The sequence below is a fragment of the Hylobates moloch genome, unplaced genomic scaffold (assembly GCF_009828535.3).
Source record: "Hylobates moloch isolate HMO894 unplaced genomic scaffold, HMol_V3 SCAFFOLD_10, whole genome shotgun sequence".
Classification (NCBI taxonomy): Eukaryota; Metazoa; Chordata; class Mammalia; order Primates; family Hylobatidae; genus Hylobates; species Hylobates moloch.
This window is the reverse complement of record NW_026652285.1, coordinates 97361755-97382570: the sequence shown is the minus strand read 5'-3', so window position 1 is coordinate 97382570 and position 20816 is coordinate 97361755. Positions and strand designations below refer to the sequence as shown.

General features: G+C 45.3%; 2 protein-coding genes across 5 annotated transcripts in view; one reads left to right on the top strand and one right to left on the bottom strand.

The window, feature by feature from the left end:
• The first annotated feature begins 122 nt into the window (after nt 1-122).
• HSPA5 (heat shock protein family A (Hsp70) member 5) lies at nt 123-5233 on the top strand. Its single transcript, XM_032165126.2, has 8 exons — nt 123-487; nt 586-817; nt 1191-1328; nt 1964-2076; nt 2169-2559; nt 2673-2910; nt 3183-3350; nt 4319-5233. Exons 1-8 carry the CDS (start codon nt 366-368, stop codon nt 4879-4881), a joined length of 1965 nt encoding a protein of 654 aa, XP_032021017.1. The 5' UTR covers nt 123-365; the 3' UTR covers nt 4882-5233.
• A 2143-nt stretch (nt 5234-7376) lies between these two features.
• RABEPK (Rab9 effector protein with kelch motifs) overlaps nt 7377-20816 on the bottom strand; it is a 32899-nt gene continuing 19459 nt past the window's right edge. For 3 of the 4 annotated variants that reach the window (XM_058445227.1, XM_032165120.2, XM_032165122.2), the window contains 4 exons: nt 19257-19418; nt 11597-11746; nt 8658-8807; nt 7377-7689 (listed from right to left, as the gene is read on the bottom strand). In XM_058445227.1, coding sequence (XP_058301210.1) covers nt 7397-7689; nt 8658-8807; nt 11597-11746; nt 19257-19418 — 755 coding nt within the window. In that variant the 3' untranslated portion in view covers nt 7377-7396. The remainder of the gene's footprint in view (nt 7690-8657; nt 8808-11596; nt 11747-19256; nt 19419-20816) is intronic. The other variant, XM_032165123.2, reaches the window with a different exon arrangement.

The following is a 20816-nucleotide window of genomic DNA, read 5'->3' as shown; positions in this document are numbered from 1 at the left end:
TTCGAATCGGCGGCGGCCAGCTTGGTGGCCTGGGCCAATGAACGGCCTCCAACGAGCAAAGCCTTCACCAATCGGCGGCCTCCACGACAGGGCTGGGGGGAGGGTATATAAGCCGAGTAGGCGACGGCGCGGTCGACTCCAGCCAAGACAGCACAGACAGGTTGAGCTATTGGGGTGTTTCGCGAGTGTGAGAGGTAAGCGCCGCGGCCTGTGTTTCCAGACCTGCCCTTCGCCTGGTTTGTGGCGCCTTGTGACCCCAGTCCCCTGCCGCCTGCAAGTCGGAAACTGCGCTGTGCTCCTGTGCTGCGGCCTGTGGCTGGACTGCCTGCGACGCCCTGCCTGGTGCTGCCCAACTGGCTGGCAAGATGAAGCTCTCCCTGGTGGCCGCGATGCTGCTGCTGCTCAGCGCGGCGCGGGCCGAGGAGGAGGACAAGAAAGAGGACGTGGGCACGGTGGTCGGCATCGACCTGGGGACCACCTACTCCTGGTAAGTGGGGTTTGCGGATGCAGGGGGACGGGGCGTGGCCGCCTGGCCTGGCGTGAGAAATGCAGTGCTGATGTCCCTCTGTCGGGTTTTTCTGCCAGCGTCGGCGTGTTCAAGAACGGCCGCGTGGAGATCATCGCCAACGATCAGGGCAACCGCATCACGCCGTCCTATGTGGCCTTCACTCCTGAAGGGGAACGTCTGATTGGCGATGCCGCCAAGAACCAGCTCACCTCCAACCCCGAGAACACGGTCTTTGACGCCAAGCGGCTCATCGGCCGCACGTGGAATGACCCGTCTGTGCAGCAGGACATCAAGTTCTTGCCGTTCAAGGTTCGACCGGGTTTTTCTCATCCAGTTAGAGGACGGGTGGGTGGTGGGAGTATTTAGAGTTATAAGTCTGTGGAAAAGTGTTCAGACAACAGTTGAAGGTTATAGACATGATGTATGTAATAACTTTAATAATATTAGTATGTTACAAAACTTAAGACAGTATAGTTGCTGTCGTACTCTGTCTACAATAGTTTAGGACTAAAAGACCGATGAAAACTGAACTTTGTAAGACACCTGTACTCCCTGAAGTATTTCTAGTCAATTTGCAGCCCCAAGGGACCAAAATAAACCAAATTGCGGGGATGGTAGTGGGTCTTTTAAACTTTGAGATGTCATTGTATCTGTGTCTGAAAACGATAATTCTTTAAAATAGGTGGTTGAAAAGAAAACTAAACCATACATTCAAGTTGATATTGGAGGTGGGCAAACAAAGACATTTGCTCCTGAAGAAATTTCTGCCATGGTTCTCACTAAAATGAAAGAAACCGCTGAGGCTTATTTGGGAAAGAAGGTAAATATTTCTAGAACAATGTTAAGTATTTTTTGATCATTAGTATTCTTGGTTGGCTGTTATGTATAGAAGCCTTCATGAAGGGTTTCAAAAATTTTAATCAGAATGGTATTCTTGCTTGTCAGGTTTAATTATTGAGTCCCTTACTATAAGCCAAACAAAATAGACTTTTCATGTATTATTTAATGCTTACAATTCCAGGAGCATAAAATTTTATATATTGTATTCATCAATAAATTGGCTTAAAAACTAAAGTGATGGTTTGACTATAATTTTTTTTTTGAGATGGAGTCTTGCTCTGTTGCCCAGGCTGGACTGCAGTGGCACGATCTCAGCTCACTGCAACCTCTGCCTCCCGGGTTCAAGCAGCTCTCCTGTCTCAGCCTCCCAAGTAACTGGAACTACAGGCACACCACCACACCTGGCTAATTTTTTTTTTTTTTTTAATTTTCAGTAGAAACAGGGTTTCTCCACATTGCCCAGGCTGTTCTTAAAATCCTGACCTCAGGTGATCCTCCTGCCTCAGCCTCCCAAAGTGCTGGGATTACAGGCACAAGCCACCGCCTGGCCAGACTGTTATTTAAATGAGGGTTAAACTGTGTGACAATACACTTAATTATTTTTTATCCTTTTAGGTTACCCATGCAGTTGTTACTGTACCAGCCTATTTTAATGACGCCCAACGCCAAGCAACCAAAGACGCTGGAACTATTGCTGGCCTAAATGTTATGAGGATCATCAACGAGCCGTAAGTATGAAATTCAGGGATATGGCATATTTGCCAAATAGTGGAAATGTGAAGTACTGACAAAACTTTTTCCTTTTTTAATCTCCTAACAGTACGGCAGCTGCTATTGCTTATGGCCTGGATAAGAGGGAGGGGGAGAAGAACATCCTGGTGTTTGACCTGGGTGGCGGAACCTTCGATGTGTCTCTTCTCACCATTGACAATGGTGTCTTCGAAGTCGTGGCCACTAATGGAGATACTCATCTGGGTGGAGAAGACTTTGACCAGCGTGTCATGGAACACTTCATCAAACTGTACAAAAAGAAGACTGGCAAAGACGTCAGGAAAGACAACAGAGCTGTGCAGAAACTCCGGCGTGAGGTAGAAAAGGCCAAACGGGCCCTGTCTTCTCAACATCAAGCAAGAATTGAAATTGAGTCCTTCTATGAAGGAGAAGACTTTTCTGAGACCCTGACTCGGGCCAAATTTGAAGAGCTCAACATGGTATGTTCCTTGTTTTCTGCTTTGCTAATGAAATCTCATTAGACTCTGAATTCAGGACATTGCATCTAGATACTTGGATAACAGACATCACAGTAACTATGTCTTTTTTCTAGGATCTGTTCCGGTCTACTATGAAGCCCGTCCAGAAAGTGTTGGAAGATTCTGATTTGAAGAAGTCTGATATTGATGAAATTGTTCTTGTTGGTGGCTCGACTCGAATTCCAAAGATTCAGCAACTGGTTAAAGAATTCTTCAATGGCAAGGAACCATCCCGTGGCATAAACCCAGATGAAGCTGTAGCGTATGGTGCTGCTGTCCAGGCTGGTGTGCTCTCTGGTGATCAAGATACAGGTAGGTCATCATCGCAACATCTTAGTGATTCAGTAGCTTGATGGAAGACTCATTAGCTATTGCTTTAGAAAATACCAGAATATGAGCAACAAGGTCACACAGCTAGTAAAGGGTATAAGTGAAGACAAGACTGGGGTAGTCTCAAGATCATTAGCAACTGTTTAATTCACTGCCTTTAAAATATGTGTTAGAACCTAACCAAATGTTAGAGAAACTTTACATAGCTCATAGGGAGAACTTGAATTAAAAGTTAAATAACTTATTCTTAACAGGTGACCTGGTACTGCTTGATGTATGTCCCCTTACACTTGGTATTGAAACTGTGGGAGGTGTCATGACCAAACTGATTCCAAGGAACACAGTGGTGCCTACCAAGAAGTCTCAGATCTTTTCTACAGCTTCCGATAATCAACCAACTGTTACAATCAAGGTCTATGAAGGTAATTACTTCAGTTTGCTAATATCGTGGCTTTTTTTTTTTGAGATGAAGTCTTGCTCTGTTGCCCAGGCTGGACTGCAGTGGCTACCTCGGTCTCCCAGGTTCAAGTGATTCTCCTGTCTCAGCCTCCAGAGTAGCTGGGATTACAGGCATGGACCATCACACCTGGCTAATTTCTGTATTTTTAGTAGAGATGGGGTTTCACCATGTTGCCCAGGCTGGTCTCCAACTCCTGACCTCAGGTCATCTGCCTGCCTCCCAAAGTGCTGGGATTACAGGCGTGAGCCACCATGCCAGGTCTATCTATCATGGCATATTTTAAAAGAACATGACTTAATATGTTCTATTGAAATGGCTAGGGAACTAAGTAACTGCTGTTTTCAGATGGAGGTCTTAATTTGAATAATGTTTTATATCTAAATATTTAGCATTCTTTTTTTTTTTTTTTGAGATGGAGTCTTGCTCTGTTGCCTAGGCTAGGGTGCAGTGGCATGACCTACAACCTCTGCCTCCCGAATAGCTGGGATTACAGGTGCCTACCACCACGCCCAGCTAAGTTTTGTATTTTTAGTAGAGGCGGGGTTTCGCCATGTTGGCCAGGCTGGTCTTGAACCCCTAACCTCAGGTGATCCACTGACCTCGGCCTCCCAAAGTGCTGGGATTATTACAGGTGTGAGCCACTGTACCCAGCCAATGATTTGGCATTCTTATGAATAATAGCATCTGAGCTGGCTCCTACAGTATAAGGAAAAGGAGTTCACAGTACTTGAAAATAGATAAAATTCAGTTGAGTTAGTAACCTAACTCATTGTTAGTACTAGTTGCTGCTCCTTGTAGACCAATATGAAATTACTTTCAGCTCGATAAAACCAAAAGTGTCACTTTATGCTTCAGACTGAAATGCAGGGATCTAGATGTGCTAATGCTTGTCAGTAACAACTAACGAGTCTTTCTGTATGTAACTTCTAGGTGAACGACCCCTGACAAAAGACAATCATCTTCTGGGTACATTTGATCTGACTGGCATTCCTCCTGCTCCTCGTGGGGTCCCACAGATTGAAGTCACCTTTGAGATAGATGTGAATGGTATTCTTCGAGTGACAGCTGAAGACAAAGGTACGGGGAACAAAAATAAGATCACAATTACCAATGACCAGAATCGCCTGACACCGGAAGAAATCGAAAGGATGGTTAATGATGCTGAGAAGTTTGCTGAGGAAGACAAAAAGCTCAAGGAGCGCATTGATAGTAGAAATGAGTTGGAAAGCTATGCCTATTCTCTAAAGAATCAGATTGGAGATAAAGAAAAGCTGGGAGGTAAACTTTCCTCTGAAGATAAGGAGACCATGGAAAAAGCTGTAGAAGAAAAGATTGAATGGCTGGAAAGCCACCAAGATGCTGACATTGAAGACTTCAAAGCTAAGAAGAAGGAACTGGAAGAAATTGTTCAACCAATTATCAGCAAACTCTATGGAAGTGCAGGCCCTCCTCCAACTGGTGAAGAGGATACAGCAGAAAAAGATGAGTTGTAGACACTGATCTGCTAGTGCTGTAATATTGTAAATACTGGACTCAGGAACTTTTGTTAGGAAAAAATTGAAAGAACTTAAGTCTCGAATGTAATTGGAATCTTCACCTCAGAGTGGAGTTGAAACTGCTATAGCCCAAGCGGCTGTTTACTGCTTTTCATTAGCAGTTGCTCACATGTCTTTGGGTGGGGGGGAGAAGAAGAATTGGGCATCTTAAAAAGCGGGTAAAAAACCTGGGTTAGGGTGTGTGTTCACCTTCAAAATGTTCTATTTAACAATTGGGTCATGTGCATCTGGTGTAGGAAGTTTTTTCTACCATAAGTGACACCAATAAATGTTTGTTATTTACACTGGTCTAATGTCTGTGAGAAGCTTCTAATTAGATCAGTTATTTATTTTAGGAAATTTAAGGCTAGATTCTCGTGTGGGGTGAGGGGAGGGAGTGTTTGGTATGTTGGGATAAGGAAACACTTCTATTTAATGCTTCAAGGGAATTTTTTTTTTTTTTAATACCCTCCTGGGCCCAAGTGATCCTTCCACCTCAGTCTCCCAGTTAATTGAGACTACAGGCTTGTTACCACCATGCTCGGCTTTTGTGTTAATCTAAAAGGGGAGAGAAGTTAATCCACATCTTTACTCAGGCAAGGGGCATTTCACAGTGCCCAAGAGTGGGGTTTTCTTGAACATACTTGGTTTCCTGTTTCCCCTTATCTTTCTAAAACTGCCTTTCTGGTGGCCTTTTTTTTTTTAATTATTATTACTAATGATGCTTTTATAGCTGCTTGGATTCTCTGAGAAATGATGGGGAGTGAGTGATCACTGGTATTAACTTTATACACTTGGATTTAATTTGTAACTTTAGGATGTAAAGGTATATTGTGAACCCTAGCTGTGTCACAATCTCCATCCCTGAAATTTCTCATAGTGGTACTGGGGTGGGATCTTGGATGGTGACATTGAAACTACACTAAATCCCCTCACTATGAATGGGCTAAAGGCAGGGTTTGTGTCAAAACTGGTTTAGGATTACTTAGATTGTGTTCCTGAAGAAAAGAGTCCAGGTAAATGGTATGATCAATAAAGGACAGGCTGGTGCTAACATAAAATCCAATATCGTAGTCCTTTGGGAGGCCAAGGCGGGTGGATCACAAGGTCAAGAGATAGAGACCATCTTTGCCAACATGGTGAAACCCCATCTCTACTGAAAATACAAAAATTAGCTGGGTGTGGTAGTGCAAGCCGAAGGCTGAGGTAGGAGAATCACTTGAACCCAGGAGGCAGCGGTTGCAGTGAGCCGAGATGACACCACTGCACTCCAGCCTGGCGACAAGAGTGGGACTCCACCTCAAAAAAAAAATCCAATACTGCCCAAGGATAGGCATTTTATAGATGAGCAACTGGCTGAAAGGTTAATTTTCTAGGGCGAGTAGAACTGGATCCCAACACCAAGCTCTTAATTAGACCTAGGCCTCTGCTGCACTGTCCAAAAAGCATTTGGGCAGACCCTGAGCAGAATACTGATCTCAGGCCAAGCCCAATAGAGCCATTAAAGATGACCTGCAGTGCTGTGTACCGTGGGGCAATAGGGTTAAATGGCAACTAGGGCTAGTCTTCCCTTACCTCAAAGGCTCTCACTACCGTGGACCACCTAGTCTACGTCTTTCTGAGGAGCTGTTACTGAATATTAAAAAGATAGACTTCAACTAATAAATGTCCACTCTGATGTCTATAGTTTGTTGTTTACCAATTACAATTCTGCAACTTCTTTTTTAACCCTAACCGTATTGCAACCTTGTGATTAGCATTTAATACACTAATCACACCTACCTGGGTTTGTATTGCTGGCAAAACCTTTTATATATATGTATACATATATATGTGTTTATGTATACATATATAAATACACATATATGTAGATATAAAAATATGTATACATATATATATATTTTTTTTTTTTTTGAGACGGAGTTTAATTCTTGTCACCCAGGCTGGAGTGCAATGGTGTGATCTCAGCTCACTGCAACCTCTGCCTCCCGGGTTCAAGCGATTCTCCTGTCTCAGCCTCCCGAGTAGCTGGGATTACAGGCATGTGCCACCACGCCCGGCTAATTTTGTGTTTTTAGTAGAGACGGAGTTTCTCCATGGTGGTAAGTCTGGTCTTGAACTCCCGACCTCAGGTGATCCACCTCCTCGGCCTCCCAAAGTGTTGGGATTACAGGCATGAGCCACCAAGCCTGGCCCAAAGCCTTTTATGTTAATACAGTGGAGGTTTTTGCATTGGGCAAAACTTATCTATTTACTAGTTTGCAAACAAGTCACTGAAAGTCATTCCCAAGAGTTCTGAGAGGCAATATAGCAAGGTTTAGTACACATAAGAATTATTTGCATTAGTTTCTTCACCTACCAAAGTAGGAGAAAAACATATATAATGCAGAAGATATTTTGGAGGTATAAAACAGCTAATGTTTTACTTAACTATTCTGAAAGTAACTGACAGGTAATAAAAATGTGGGTTTTATTAGTCAACTACAGTCACAATACAATCATCATAGATTTCCCCTTCTGTATTCATCCCACCAAACACCAAACAGAGCAGTGTATCAGTCTGGCTTTCCTCATGTGAGTCACCACTGTGGCTCATTACTTTGTCAGCTGAATCCCCTTTCTCAGCTTCATGGTTCAGAGTGAGAGAGTTGGAATCTTCTTTCTCAGAAGCACACGTCACTGGCCATGGAATGATACACATGGAATGGTCCAATCGTCCAGGGGGTAGAAAAGTATCAAATTTAAGCAAGGTCCAATGCTGCTCTTCTATGTTGGGGAGGGAAAAGGCTTCATGTTAAATTTCCAGATAGGCCGGGCACGGTGGCTCACGCCTGTAATCCCAGCACTTTAGGAGGCCAAAGTGGGCGGATCACGAGGTCAGGAGATGGAGACCATCCTGGCTAACACGGTGAAACCCCATCTCTACCAAAAATACAAAAAAAAAATTAGCTGGGCGTGGTGGCGGGCACCTGTAGTCCCAGCTACTCGGGAGGCTGAGGCAGGAGAATGGCGTGAACCTAGGAGGTGGAACTTGCAGTGAGCTGAGATCACATCACTGCACTACAGCCTGGGCGACAGAGCAAGACTCCGTCTCAGAAAATAAATAAATAAATAAATAAATAAATAAAAATTTCCAGATAGTGAAAGCCAAAATCTGAATAAAATTTAAAAAGTAATGAAATTTCTAGAAATGCTCAGTGATTTACTGTAGCAGCTGAGTCCTAACAAACAGGAGTAAAAGGAAAAAAACCTTATGGCAGCATTGCTGCTTTAATGATGTCATCCCCTACAGAGTTTTCATTCTTTTGGATTTAGATATAGAGTAACCAAATTGGAAGCACTGCATCACTTTTTTTTTTTTTTTTTTTTTTTTTTTTTTTTTTTTTTTTTTTTGAGACACAGTCTGGCTCTGTCACCAGGCTGGAGTGCAGTGGTGTGATCTCAGCTCACTGCAACCTCTGCCTCCTGGGTTCAAGCAATTCCCCTGCCTCAGCCTCCTGAGTAGCTGGGACTACAGGCGCCCACCACCAGGCCTGGCTAATTTTTTGTATTTTAGTAGAGACAGGGTTTCACCATGTTGGTCAGGATGGTCTCGATCTCCTGACCTCGTGATCTGCCTGCCTCGGCCTCCCAAAGTGCTGGGATTACAGGCATGAGCCACCACACTCGGCCACTGCATCACTTTTCAAAGAATGTTTAGATTTGTTTAAAGATCCCCGTGGACACCTGCTCACCTGTGTGATACTGGTACATTGTGTCCAGTGCTCCTGCAGGAGTCATTCCACCAAAGATGTACAAGTGTTTTCCCACGGCCACAGCTGAGTGGGCAGCACAGCCTGCTGGAGCAGCCCCAGTGGGATTTAGCTTCTGCCATTTCATGTCACCTGCCAAGAGAAAGAAAGCTTTGGCACAACATGGGCTAAGATGTGCTTTCAAACTTACCTATCTACTGTAGTTTGCACACCAGCCACTGAAAGTCATTCACCAAGAGCTCTGAGAGGTTTAGTGCACATAAGAATTATTTGGGGAACTCTGACATTATGATTGGGTAGTCCAGGGAGGAGCTCAGTGATTCCCAGAATCTCAGGTGATTCTGATGTAGGCAGTCTTTGGATCACACAGAAATGTGATACAACCTTTCTAATAACAGTCACCTTCAACCATTCACTATTAACTGCCTCGAATTAGCTCAGTTTCTCTCTCTCTCTCTCTCTCTCTCTCTCTGTGTGTGTGTGTGTGTGTGTGTGTGTGTATGTACTTTAAATACAGCTCCTGGGCCAGGCGCGGTGGCTCACACCTGTAATCCCAGCACTTTGGGAGGCCGAGGCGGGTGGACCACCTGAGGTTGAGAGTTCAAGACCAGCCTGACCAACATGGAGAAACCCCGTCTCTACTAAAAATACAAAATTAGCCAGGCATGGTGGTGCATGCCTGTAATCCCAGCTACTCAGAAGGCTGAGGCATGAGAATTGCTTGAACCCAGGAGGTGGAGGTTGCGCTGAGCCGAGATCATGCCATTGCACTCCAGCCTGGGCAACAAGAGCGAAGCTCCGTCTCAAAAAAAAAAAAACAAAACAAAAAAAACAGTTCCTTAGCGATTTTGTAAGTGCTGGCTAAACAACAAATTTTGCTCACTTAATTTTCATAACAGCCCTATGAAATTTCTATTACTTCTGCCTATACCCTTTCTTCTTTTTTTTGCTCTGTTGCCCAGCCTGGAGTGCAGTGGCTTGATCTGGGCTCACTGCAAAATCTGACTCCCGGGTTCAAGCAATTCTCTGCCTCAGCCTCCCGAGTAGCTGGGATTACAGGCACCTGCCACTGGGCCTGGCTAATTTTTTGTATTTTTAGTAGAGGCGGTATTTCACCATCTTGGCCAGGCTGGTCTTGAACTCCTGACCTCGTGATCCACCCACCTTGGCCTCCCAAAGTGCTGGGATTACAGGTGGGAGCCATGTAATCAAAATATTTTGTAAACAAAATACACAAGTTCCCTACCATAATGGACCTTACAACTTGAAGGAATTGCCCAGAATGAGTCCAGGGTCTCCCCACAGCATATCAGCCCTTCAGATACTTAAAAGATATTCCTCATGTTCTCTTTAACCTTCCTCTTCCCACTGTTTTCAACCATTTAGCATGAAAAGCATGAAACTCTAGTCATCTACATCCACATTATCCAGGTCCTTCATGGGTTAATGGCTAACACCAGAAAGAAATCCAGTAGGCCAACGCAAAGCATAATGGGTTGTAATGAAAGGAGAGCACTGTTGGAAGGATAAGAGACAATACATGACTGGGTCCATAGTAAGCACTCAGGAGATTATTTAGTGCTATGATTTTTTATTATTAGTATTCTGTCCAGAGGTAACAGAATCTGATGAAGATTCTGCCAGCTGGTCAAGTTACCTACATATAAGAGCAAGGCTATATTTTCTTTTTCTTTTTTCTTTTCTTTTTTTTTTTTTTTTGAGATGGAATCTCACTCTGTTGCCTAGGCTGGAGTGCAGGGGTGCAATCTCGGCTCATGGCAACCTCCGCCTCCCGGGTTCCAGTGATTTTCCTGCCTCAGCCTCCCGAGTAGTTGGGATTACAGGAATGGGCCACCATGCCTGGCTAATCTTTATATTTTTAGTAGAGATGGGGTTTCACCATGTTGGCTAGGCTGGTCTTGAACTCCTGACCTCAGATGATCCACCTGCCTCGGCCTCCCAAAGTGCTGGGATTACAGGCGTGAGCCACTGTGCCCAGCTTTTTTTTTTTTTTGAGACGGAGTCTCACTCTGTCACCCAGGCTGGAGTGCAATGGCATGGTCTCGGCTCACTGCAACCTCTGCCTCCCGGGTTCAAGCGATTCTCCTGCCTCAGCCTCCCAAGTAGCTGGGACTAGAGGCGAGTGCCACCACACTTGGCTAATTTTTTTTATTTTTAGTAGAGATGGGGTTTCATTATGTTGGCCAGGCTGGTCTCGACCTCCTTACCTCATGATCCCCCAGCCTCAGCCTCCCAAAGTGCTGGGATTACAGGTGTGAGTCACCATGCCTGGCTTTTTTTTCTTTTTTTTTTATTTTTTGGAGATGGAGTCTTGCTCTGTGGCCCAGGCTGGAGGGCAGTGGTGTAATCTTAGCTCACCACAACCTCCACCTCCTGGGTTCAAGCGATTCTCCTGACTCAGGCGCCAATGTAGCTGGGATTACAGGCACATGTGCCATGACAATAGGCTAATTCTTGTATTTTTAGTAGACACGGGGTTTCACCATGTTGGCCAGGCTGGTCTCAAACTCCTGATCTCAGGTGATATGACTGCCTCAGCCTCCCAAGGTGCTAAGATTACAGGCATGAGCCATTGCGCCTGGCCAAGCAAGGCTATATTCTTTCAAAGCACACTTTAAAAAATCACTTGAGCACAGAAGCTTGAGACCAGCCTGGGCAGCATGGTGAGACCCCATCTCTACCAAAATAAAATTTTACATTAGCCAAGCATGGTGGCACACACCTGTAGCTCCAGCTACTGGGGAGGATGAGGTAGGAGGATCACTTGAGCCCTGGAGGCCGAGGCTACTGAAATCATGCCACTGCACTCCAGCCTGAGTGACAGACAAAGACCCTGTCTAAAAAAAAAAAAAAGAAAAAAATAACAATTTTAAACAGACAAGCCCCCGTGCCCTGCTTACTTATATCAATGCAGTGGAGGTCATCATAGAATCTGTCCCCTGCCAAGCCTCCGTGGATGAAGAGCTTTGTCCCTGCTGCCACCATCACATGACCATGCCGGGGAGATGGAGGATTTCCAAGTGTCTCTGGCTGTGACCAGGTCAAAGTGTCTAGAAAAGTAAATTCAATAACATCAAATGGCAAAACTATTAAACAAGAACACAAGAAACAGGCCCAAGCCTCTGCAGCACCTCCCAGCAAGCGGAGCTGTCCCATGCAGGAAGCAACCTTGGGGTCATTCACTGCAACTCCCCCAGCCAATCCAGGCATCCCTCCTTTTACATCCTATAGGCTGGTGCAGTGGCTCACAGTTGTAATCCCAGCACTTTGGGAGGCCGAGACAGATGGATCACCTGAGGTCAGGAGTTCGGGGCCAGCCTTGCCAACATGGTGAAACACTCTCTCTACTAAAAACACGCACACACACAAAAATTAGCCAGGTGTGGTGGCAGGTGCCTAGTAATCCCAGCTACTTGGGAGGCTGAGGCAGGAGAATTGCTTGAACCCGAGAGGTGGAGGTTGAATGAGCCAAGATTGCGCCATTGCATTCCAGCCTGGGCCACAGAGCAAGACTCTGTCTTAAAAAAAAAAAAACGAAAAACAAAAAACGGCTGGGTGTGGTGGCTCACACCTGTAATTCCAGCACATTGGGAGGCTGAGGTGGGTGGATCACAAGGTCAAGAGATCGAGACCATCCTGGCCAACATGGTGAAACCCTGTCTCTACTAAAAATACAAAAATTAGCTGGGCGTGGTGGCGCGCGTCTGTAGTCCCAGCTACTCGGGAGCCTGAGGCAGGAGAATCATTTAAACCCGGGAGTCGGAGGTTGTCGTGAGCCGAGATGGCGCCACTACACTCTAGCCTGGCGACAGAGCGAGACTCCGTCTCAAAAAAAAAGAAAGAAAGAAAAAAAAGTCCTATAGAGGCTCTGCGTGCATGCTTCTAGGGCTGGAGAGCCCACCACCGAATATGCCTGCCCCTTCTACTCAGCACCCGGAAGCCATTTCTTGCTATGAAATAAAAACGATTTCGATCTCCTCTTTAGCTTCAAACTAAAACTGCCACAAAGTCAAAATGAATGAGTCTGTTTCTGTGACAGCCCTTCAGAGTCATCTTCTTGTTATTCATTTATTTAATGTATTATTATTATTATTATTATTATTATTATTATTATTATTAGAGACAAAGTTTCGGTCTTGTTGCCCAGGCTGGAGTGCAATGGCATGATCTCAGCTCACTGCAACCTCTGCCTCCTGGGTTCAAGCAATTCTCCTGCCTCAGCCTCCAGAGTAGTTGGGATTACAGGCATGCAACACCACATGCAGCTAATTTTTGTATTTTTAGTAGAGACGGGGTTTCTCCATGTTGGTCAGGCTGGTCTCGAACTCCTGACTTCAGGTGATCTGCCCACCTTGGCCTCCCAAAGTGCTGGGATTACAGGCGTGAGTCACCATGCCTGGCTTCTATTTATTATTACTATTTTTTGGAGACAGAGTCTTGCTCTGTCGCCAAGGCTGGAGTGCAGTGGCACAATCTCGGCTTATTGTAACCTCCGCCTCCCTGGTTCAATCAATTCTCCTGCCTCAGCTTCCCAAATACCTGGGACTACAGCCACATGCCATCACCCTCAGCTAATTTTTGTATTTTTAACAGAGATGGGGTATCACCATGTTGGCCAGGCTGGTCTTGATCTCTTGACCTCATGATTCGCCCGCCTCGGCCTCCCAAAGTGCTGGGATTACAGACACGAGCCACCGTGCCCGGCTCCGTCTAGTATTTTGTATTTTTGTAGAGACAGGGTTTCACCATGTTGCCTAGGCAATCGAACTCCTGAGCTCAGGCAATCTGCCCACCTCGGCCTCCCAAAGTAGTAGAATTATAGGCGTGAGCCACTGTGCCCGGCCTTGTTATTTATTTATTTTATAAGTAATGTTTCAATAACAATTTCATCCCTTAATGACTAATATTTGGACAAGTTACTTGTCTATGTCAGTGGCACTCAACTTTTTTTTTTTTTTTTTTTGCAAGGGATCGGGGGACAGAGTTTTGCTCTGTTGATCAGGCTAGAATGCACAGGTGCGATCTTTGCCCACTGCAACCTCCACCTCCCAGGTTCAAGTGATTCTCCTGCCTCAGCCTCCTGAGTAGGTGGGATTACAGGAGCCCAAAACCATGCCCGGCTAATTTTTTTTTTTCTTTTTGAGACAAAGTCTTACTCTGTTACCCAGGCTGGAGTGCAGTGGTACGATCTTGGCTTGCTGCAACCTCTGCCTTCCAGGTTCAAGTGATTCTCCTGCCTCAGCCTCCCGAGTAGCTGGGATTACAGGTGTGCGCCACCATGCCCAGTTAAATTTTTTTTTTCTTTTCTATTTTTTGTAACATAGTCTTCCTCTGTCACCCAGGCTGGAGTGTAATGGTGCAATCTCAGCTCACTACAACCTCCGCCTCCCAGGTTCAAGTGAGTCTACTGCCTCAGCCTCCCAAGTAGCTGAGATTACAGGTGCCTACCACCAAGCCCGGCTAATTTTTTGTATGTTTTTTAGTAGAGATGGGGTTTCACCATGTTAGCCAGGATGGTCTCGATCTCTTGACCTCATGATCCGCCCGCCTTGGCCTCCCAAAGTGTTGGGATTACAGACGTGAGCCACCACGCCTGGCCCTTAATTTTTGTATTTTTAGTAGAGACGGGTTTCACCATGTTGGCCAACCTGGTCTCAAACTCCTGACCTAAAATGATCCACCCATCTCAGCCTCCCAAAGTGTTGGGATTATAGGCGTGAGCCACTGCGCCCATTCTAAATTTTTAAATATTTTTAGTAAAGCCAAGGTTTTACCATGTTGGCCAGCCTAGTCTCAAACTCCTGACTAAAAGAGATCCACCCCCCTGGGCCTCCCAAAGTGCTGGGATTACAGGTGTGAGCCACTGCATGCAGCCATTTTTTTTTTTTTGAGACGGAGTTTTGCTCTTGCTGCCTAGGCTGGAGTGCAATGGCACGATCTTGGCTCTCACTGCAACCTCTGCCTCCCAGGTTCAAGCAATTCTCCTGCCTCAGCCTTTCAAATAGCTGGGATTATAGGTGCACACCACCATGACTGGCTAATTTTTGTATTTTCAGTAGAGATAGGATTGACCATGTTGCCCAGCCTGGTCTTGAACTCCTGGGCTCAAGTGATCCACCCACCTCAGCCTCCCAAAGTGCTGGGATTGCAGGTGTGAACCACCACATCCAGCCTTATTATTATTTTTAGAGATAGGGTCTTGCTATATTGTCCAGGCTGGATTGGAACTCCTAGGCTCAAGTGGTCCTCCCACCTCAGCCTCTCAAGTAGCTGGGACTATAGGCACACACCACTGCATCCTGCTAGACTCTGCTGTTTTCAGGACAATATCCTTAATTGATTTGCTGAAGGGGTTGGGAAAAAAACAGACTAGTCTTAAATAAAAGTTAGCAGGGACTCCTGATGTGGCAGTATAGGATAATGGTTAGAACATGAGATTTGGAGCTGAAACCAGGTTATCTCACTATATAACTATGTGGCCTTTCACCAATTACTTCTCTAAGCTCCAGTTTCTATAGCTGTAAAATAAGGATACAGACAATACTGGTTGGGCACAGTGGCTTATGCCTGTAATCCCAGCACTTTGTCCGAAGTGGGCGGATCAAGAGGTCAGGAGATCGAGACCATCCTGACTAACACAGTAAAACCCCGTCTCTACTAAAAATATAAAAAAAATTAGCCGGGCGTGGTGGCATGTGCCTGCAGTCCCAGCTACTCGGGAGGCTGAGGCAGGAGAATCGCTTGAACCCAGGAGGTGGAGGTTGCAGTGAGCCAAGATTGTGCCATTGCACTCCAGCCTGGGCAACAGAGCGTGACTTCGTCTCAAAAAAAAAAAAAAAGACAATACCTACTTCTAAGAGCTGAGGTATGAATTAAATGAGATAATATACATAAAGCATGAAGGAAATAAAGTACCCAATACATGAGAGTTATGAATATGATTATTATGTTTTACTGCAGGCAACCCTTCTTATCTTCAAAGCTGTACATATATAGAATTCTGGAAAATTAATCATTTCTATATACCAGAAAAGTCTTAAAGGAGTACTGCAAAAACTCTTTTTTTTTTTTTTTTTTGAGATGGAGTGCTGCTCTGTCGCCCAGGCTGGAGTGCAGTGGTGCGATCTTAGCTCACTGCAACCTCTGCCTCCCAGTTCAAGCGATTCTCCTGTCTCAGCCTCCCGAGTAGCTGAGATTACAGGCATCTGCCGCCATGTCTGGATAATTTTTTGTATTTTCAGTTGAAACAGGGTTTCACCACATTGTCAAGGGTAGTTTTGAACTCCTGACCTCAAGTGATCCACCTGCTTTGGTCTCCCAAACGATTACGGGCATGAGCGGCCGCGCCCGGCCTGCAAAAACTCTTTGAAACAAAGGTCTGCCAAACAATTTATCTTTGAATTACTGTTTATGGTATGCCTGCTGGTTGTTCAAGGAGTCCCCAGTGTCGGCAAGGAATTTAATTTAAAATTACCTGAAACAGTTTTTGCATAAATATGTTCCTTATAGTATTTTTTTTTTTTAAGAGTCAGGGTCTCGCTCTATTGCAAAGGCTGGAGTGCAGTGGTGCAATTATGGCTCACTCCATCCTCAAACTCCTGGGCCCAAGCGATCCTCCAGCCTCCTGAGCTGATGGGATTATAGGCATGAGTCATCATACCTGGCTTGTTCATTACGGTATTGTTTATTATAGAGAAGAATTAGAAATAGCGTAAGTGTCCATCAACAGGTTTAATTATTGGTATAGCCATGACGAAATATTACGCGCTTTTCTAAAAATTTATTTATTTCTTTGAGACAGAGCCTTGCTGTCGCCCAGGCTAGAGTGCAGTGGCGTGATCTTGGCTCACTGCTACCTCCACCTCCCAGGTTCAAGGGATTCTCCTGCCTCAGCCTTCCTAGTAGCTGGGATTACAGGCACCTGCCACCACGTCCAGCTAATTTTTTGTATTTTTAGTACAGATAGGGTTTCACCATGTTGCCCAGGCTGGTCTTGAACCCTGACCTCAGGTAATCCACCCACCTCTGCCTCCTGGGTTCAAGCAATTCTGCTGCCTCAGCCTCCCGAGTAGCTGGGATTATAGGCACCTGCCACCATTCCCGGCTGATTTTTGTATTTTTAGTAGAGACAGGGTTTCACCATCTTGGCCAGGCTAGTCTCGAACTCCTGACTTCATGATCCACCCGCCTTGGCATCGCAAAGTGCTGGGATTACAGGCGTGAGCCACCGTGCCTGGTCTACACACTTATTAAAAATGATGGTAAAGGCCGGGTGGTGTGGCTCAATGCCTGTAATCCCAGCATTTTGAAGGACCAAAGCCGAAGGATCACTTGAGGCTAGGAGTTTGAGGCCAGCCTTGGCAATGCAGTGAGACCCTGACTCTAATATTTATACAATAATAATAATTTCAAAATGCTGGTGAAGACTTTCTGATTGCATGGAACAATGCTTAAGTGAAAAATATAGGATGCAAATGTAACATATAGAATTATCTCTGTTCTTTTTTTTTTTTTTGAGACAGTCTTGCTCCCTTACCCAGGCTGGAGTGCAGTGGCAAGATCTCGGCTCACTGCAACCTCTGCCTCCGGGGTTCAACCTCTGCCTCCGCCTCCGGGATTCTCATGCCTCAGCCTCCCAAGTAGCTGGGATTATAGGCATGCGCCACCATGCCCAGTTAACTTTTTGTATTTTTAGTATAGACAAGGTTTCACTGTGTTGGTCAGGCTGCTCTTGAACTCCTGACCTCAAGTAATCTGCCCTCCTCAGCTTCCCAAAGTCCTGGCGTTACAGGCGTGAGCCACCACGTCTGGTTTGAATTATCTCTGTTCTTAAAAAAAAAGATTGATAATACACTGAGATGTTAACAGTAATTTAATTTTGGGGTGATAGTACATACACATGTACACACACATACACACACACACATACATATGTATTTTTTTCTTGTTCCTTATAGTTTTATATATTCAAAACCAATATTATTTAAACATTTTAAAACTGCTTTAAAAGAATCACAAAGCCCATTCTCTCTGGAAAGAGAAAAGTCACACTGTGATGTGTCTTTTTTTTTTTTTTTCCAAATACTCTGGCTTGGGAATGTGCTATCTCTTAATTTTCCCAGTTTTACTTTGCAAGGTAAAAATTTTGGCTGAGTGTGGTGGCAGAGGTGGGCAGGCAGAGGCAGGCAGATCGCCTGAGCTCATGAGTTTGAGACCAGCCTGGGCAACATGGCAAAACTGCATCTCTACAATAAAAATACAAAAATCTGGCCGGGTGCAGTGGCTCATGCCTGTAATCCCAGCACTTTGGGAGGCTGAAGTGGGCAGATTACCTGAGGTCAGGGTTCAAGACCAGCCTGGCCAACATGGTGAAACCCTATCTCTACTAAAAATGGAAAAAATTAGATGGACATGTTGGTGTGTGCCTGTAATCCCAGCTAGTTGGGAGGCTGAGGCAGGAGAATCGCTTGAACCCAGGAGGCAGGGGTTGCAGTGAGCCAAGATCGGGCCACTGCACTCCAGCCTGGGCAACAGAGCGAGACTCCATCTCAAAAAAAAAAAAAAAAAGAAAAAAAAATCAGGCAGGCATGTACCTGAGGTGGGGAAAGGAAAGGCTGAAGGGGAATCTTTTACTTCTGTTTGTTTTTTATCTTTCTTATTCTTTCTTTTACTTTTTTACTTTATAAATTGTATGGTTTAAACTTTTTAACTTGATCATTTTACCTTTTTATTTTTTTATTTAGTTTTTGAGACAGAGTCTCACTCTGTTGTCAAGGCTGGAGTGCAATGGCACAATCTTGGCTCATTGCCACCTCCACCTCCCGGGTTCAAGTGATTCTCCTGCCTCAGCCTCCCGAGTAGCTGGGATTACAGGCACCCACTGCTGCACCCAGCCAATTTTTGTATTTTTAGTAGAGACAGGGTTTTGCCATGATGGCCAGGCTGGTTTCGAACTCCTGACCTCAGGTGATCCTCCCGCCTGGGGGTCACAAAGTGCTGGGATCACAGGCGTGAGCCACCATGCCCGGCCTATCTTTTTAGTTTTATTTATTTATTTATTTATTTATTTATTTATTTATTTATTTATTTATTTATTTACTTGAGACGGAGTATTGCTCTGTTGCCCAGGCTGAGTACAGTGGCCCGATCTTGGCTCACTGAAACCTCCTCCTCCTGGATTTAAGCGATTCTCCTGCCTCAGCCTCCTGAGTAACTGGGATTACAGGTGCATGTCATCATGCCCGGATAATTTTTGTGTTTTTAGTAGAGACAAGGTATGTTGGCTAGGCTGTTCTCAAACTCCTGACCTTAAGTGGTCCCCCGGCCTCAGCCTCCCAAAGCTCTGGGATTACAGGTGTGAGCCACTACGCCAGGCCTCATTATCCCTTTTTAAATGCCAATTTTGCTGTGGGAAAATGATATCAGCTAAGAGATATAACAAAGAAGTCTAGAAGTGAGACACTCAGTCAGGCTTTTCTTTTCTAACTTCTGCTTCCTATATTAGGTAATCTGTAAACTGGGATGGCCCTGACCATCCCCAAGGTGCCCACCAGTCCATACTTGCGTCAAACACATGCAGCTTCGTGTCCTGCACAGGCTGGGCACCTCTCTCTCCGCCCCCAAAGACATAAAGCTGGTTTCCAATGGCTGCCGATGACGTGTGGAATGTTCTTGGGGATGGTGGGGGGCTGGTCACTTCTGGCATGGTCCACGTCCTGGTTTCTGGGCCAGAGAGAATGCAGGCACTTAAAATACCCAGGTAGAGGGGCTTCTGATCTTGACTCTGGGGCTGAGTGAAGTCAGTTTCCAAACCCCAGTCCCCACGGGGGCCAGCATAGTTTTGGGCAGGGATCTCACACTCACAAACATCAAAGAAGAAAGAAGATGATACTTAGGATTTGCCAACACAGTCCAAAATCCCCAAGATTTAAAAGCTGTAAGTACAAGAATGGAGTCAGGCTGGGTGCAGTGGTTCATGCCTGTAATCCCAGCACTTTGGGAGGCCAAGGCGGGCAGATCACTTGAGGTCAGGAGTTCGAGACCAGCCTAGCCAGCATGGGGTAAAACCCCGTCTCTACTAAAAATCTAAAAAATTAGCCGGGTATGGTGGTAGGGACCTGTAATCCCAGCTCCTCAGGAGGTTGAGGGAGGAGAATCGCTTGAACCCAGGAGGTGAAGGTTGCAGTGAGCTGAGAGTGCACCACTGCACTCCAGCCTGGGTGACAGAGCAAGGCTCCATATCAAAAAAAAGAAAAAAAAAAGAGGTCAATTTGTTTTGGAGGCCTTCAAATATCCTCTCTGAACCCTCTTCTGCTTTGTTCACTATCGCTCCCCCTAACATCTGCTAAAATTCATTCCCACTAGATGCCAGAGTCCAAGTGTGCCAAACTTCCCAGAAAATGTGGCCAATAAAATAAAGTAGGCAGGCCATGTGCAGTAGCTAACACCTGTAATCTCAGCAGTTTGTGAAGTTGAGGTAGGAGGATTGCTTGAGTCCAGGAGTTTGTGACCAGACTGGGAAACAAAGCAATATCCTGTCGATACAAAAAATCAGCCAGGTGCAGTGGCTTACGCTTGTAATCCCAGCACTTTGGGAGACCAAGGTGGGTGGATCACTTGAAGTCAGCAGTTCTAGACCAGCCTGGCCAACATGGTGAAATCCCATCTCTACTAAAAATCAACAACAACAAAAAAATAGCCAAGTGTGGTGGTGGGGACCTGTAATCCCAGCTACTCAGGAGGCTGAGACAGGAGAATCGCTTGAACCAGGAGGCAGAGGATGCAGTGAGCTGAGATCATGCCACTGCACTCCAGCCTGGTTGACAAAGCGAGACTTCATCTTAAAAAATAATAATAATAAAATAAATTAAAAATTAAAAAAATTAGGCTGAGCACAGTGGCTGTAAGGCCTGTAACGCTAGCACTTTGGGAGGCCAAGGCAGGAGGATTGCTTGAGCCCAGGAGTTTGAGGCTGTAATGAACTATGATCGTGCCATTGCACTCTAGCCTGGGTAAAAGAGTAAGACCATATCTTGAAAAAAAAAAAAAAAGAAAGAAAGAAAGAAATGAAAAAAAAATAGACAATACTATTACATTTCAGTAGCAGTAATAACAGTCCCT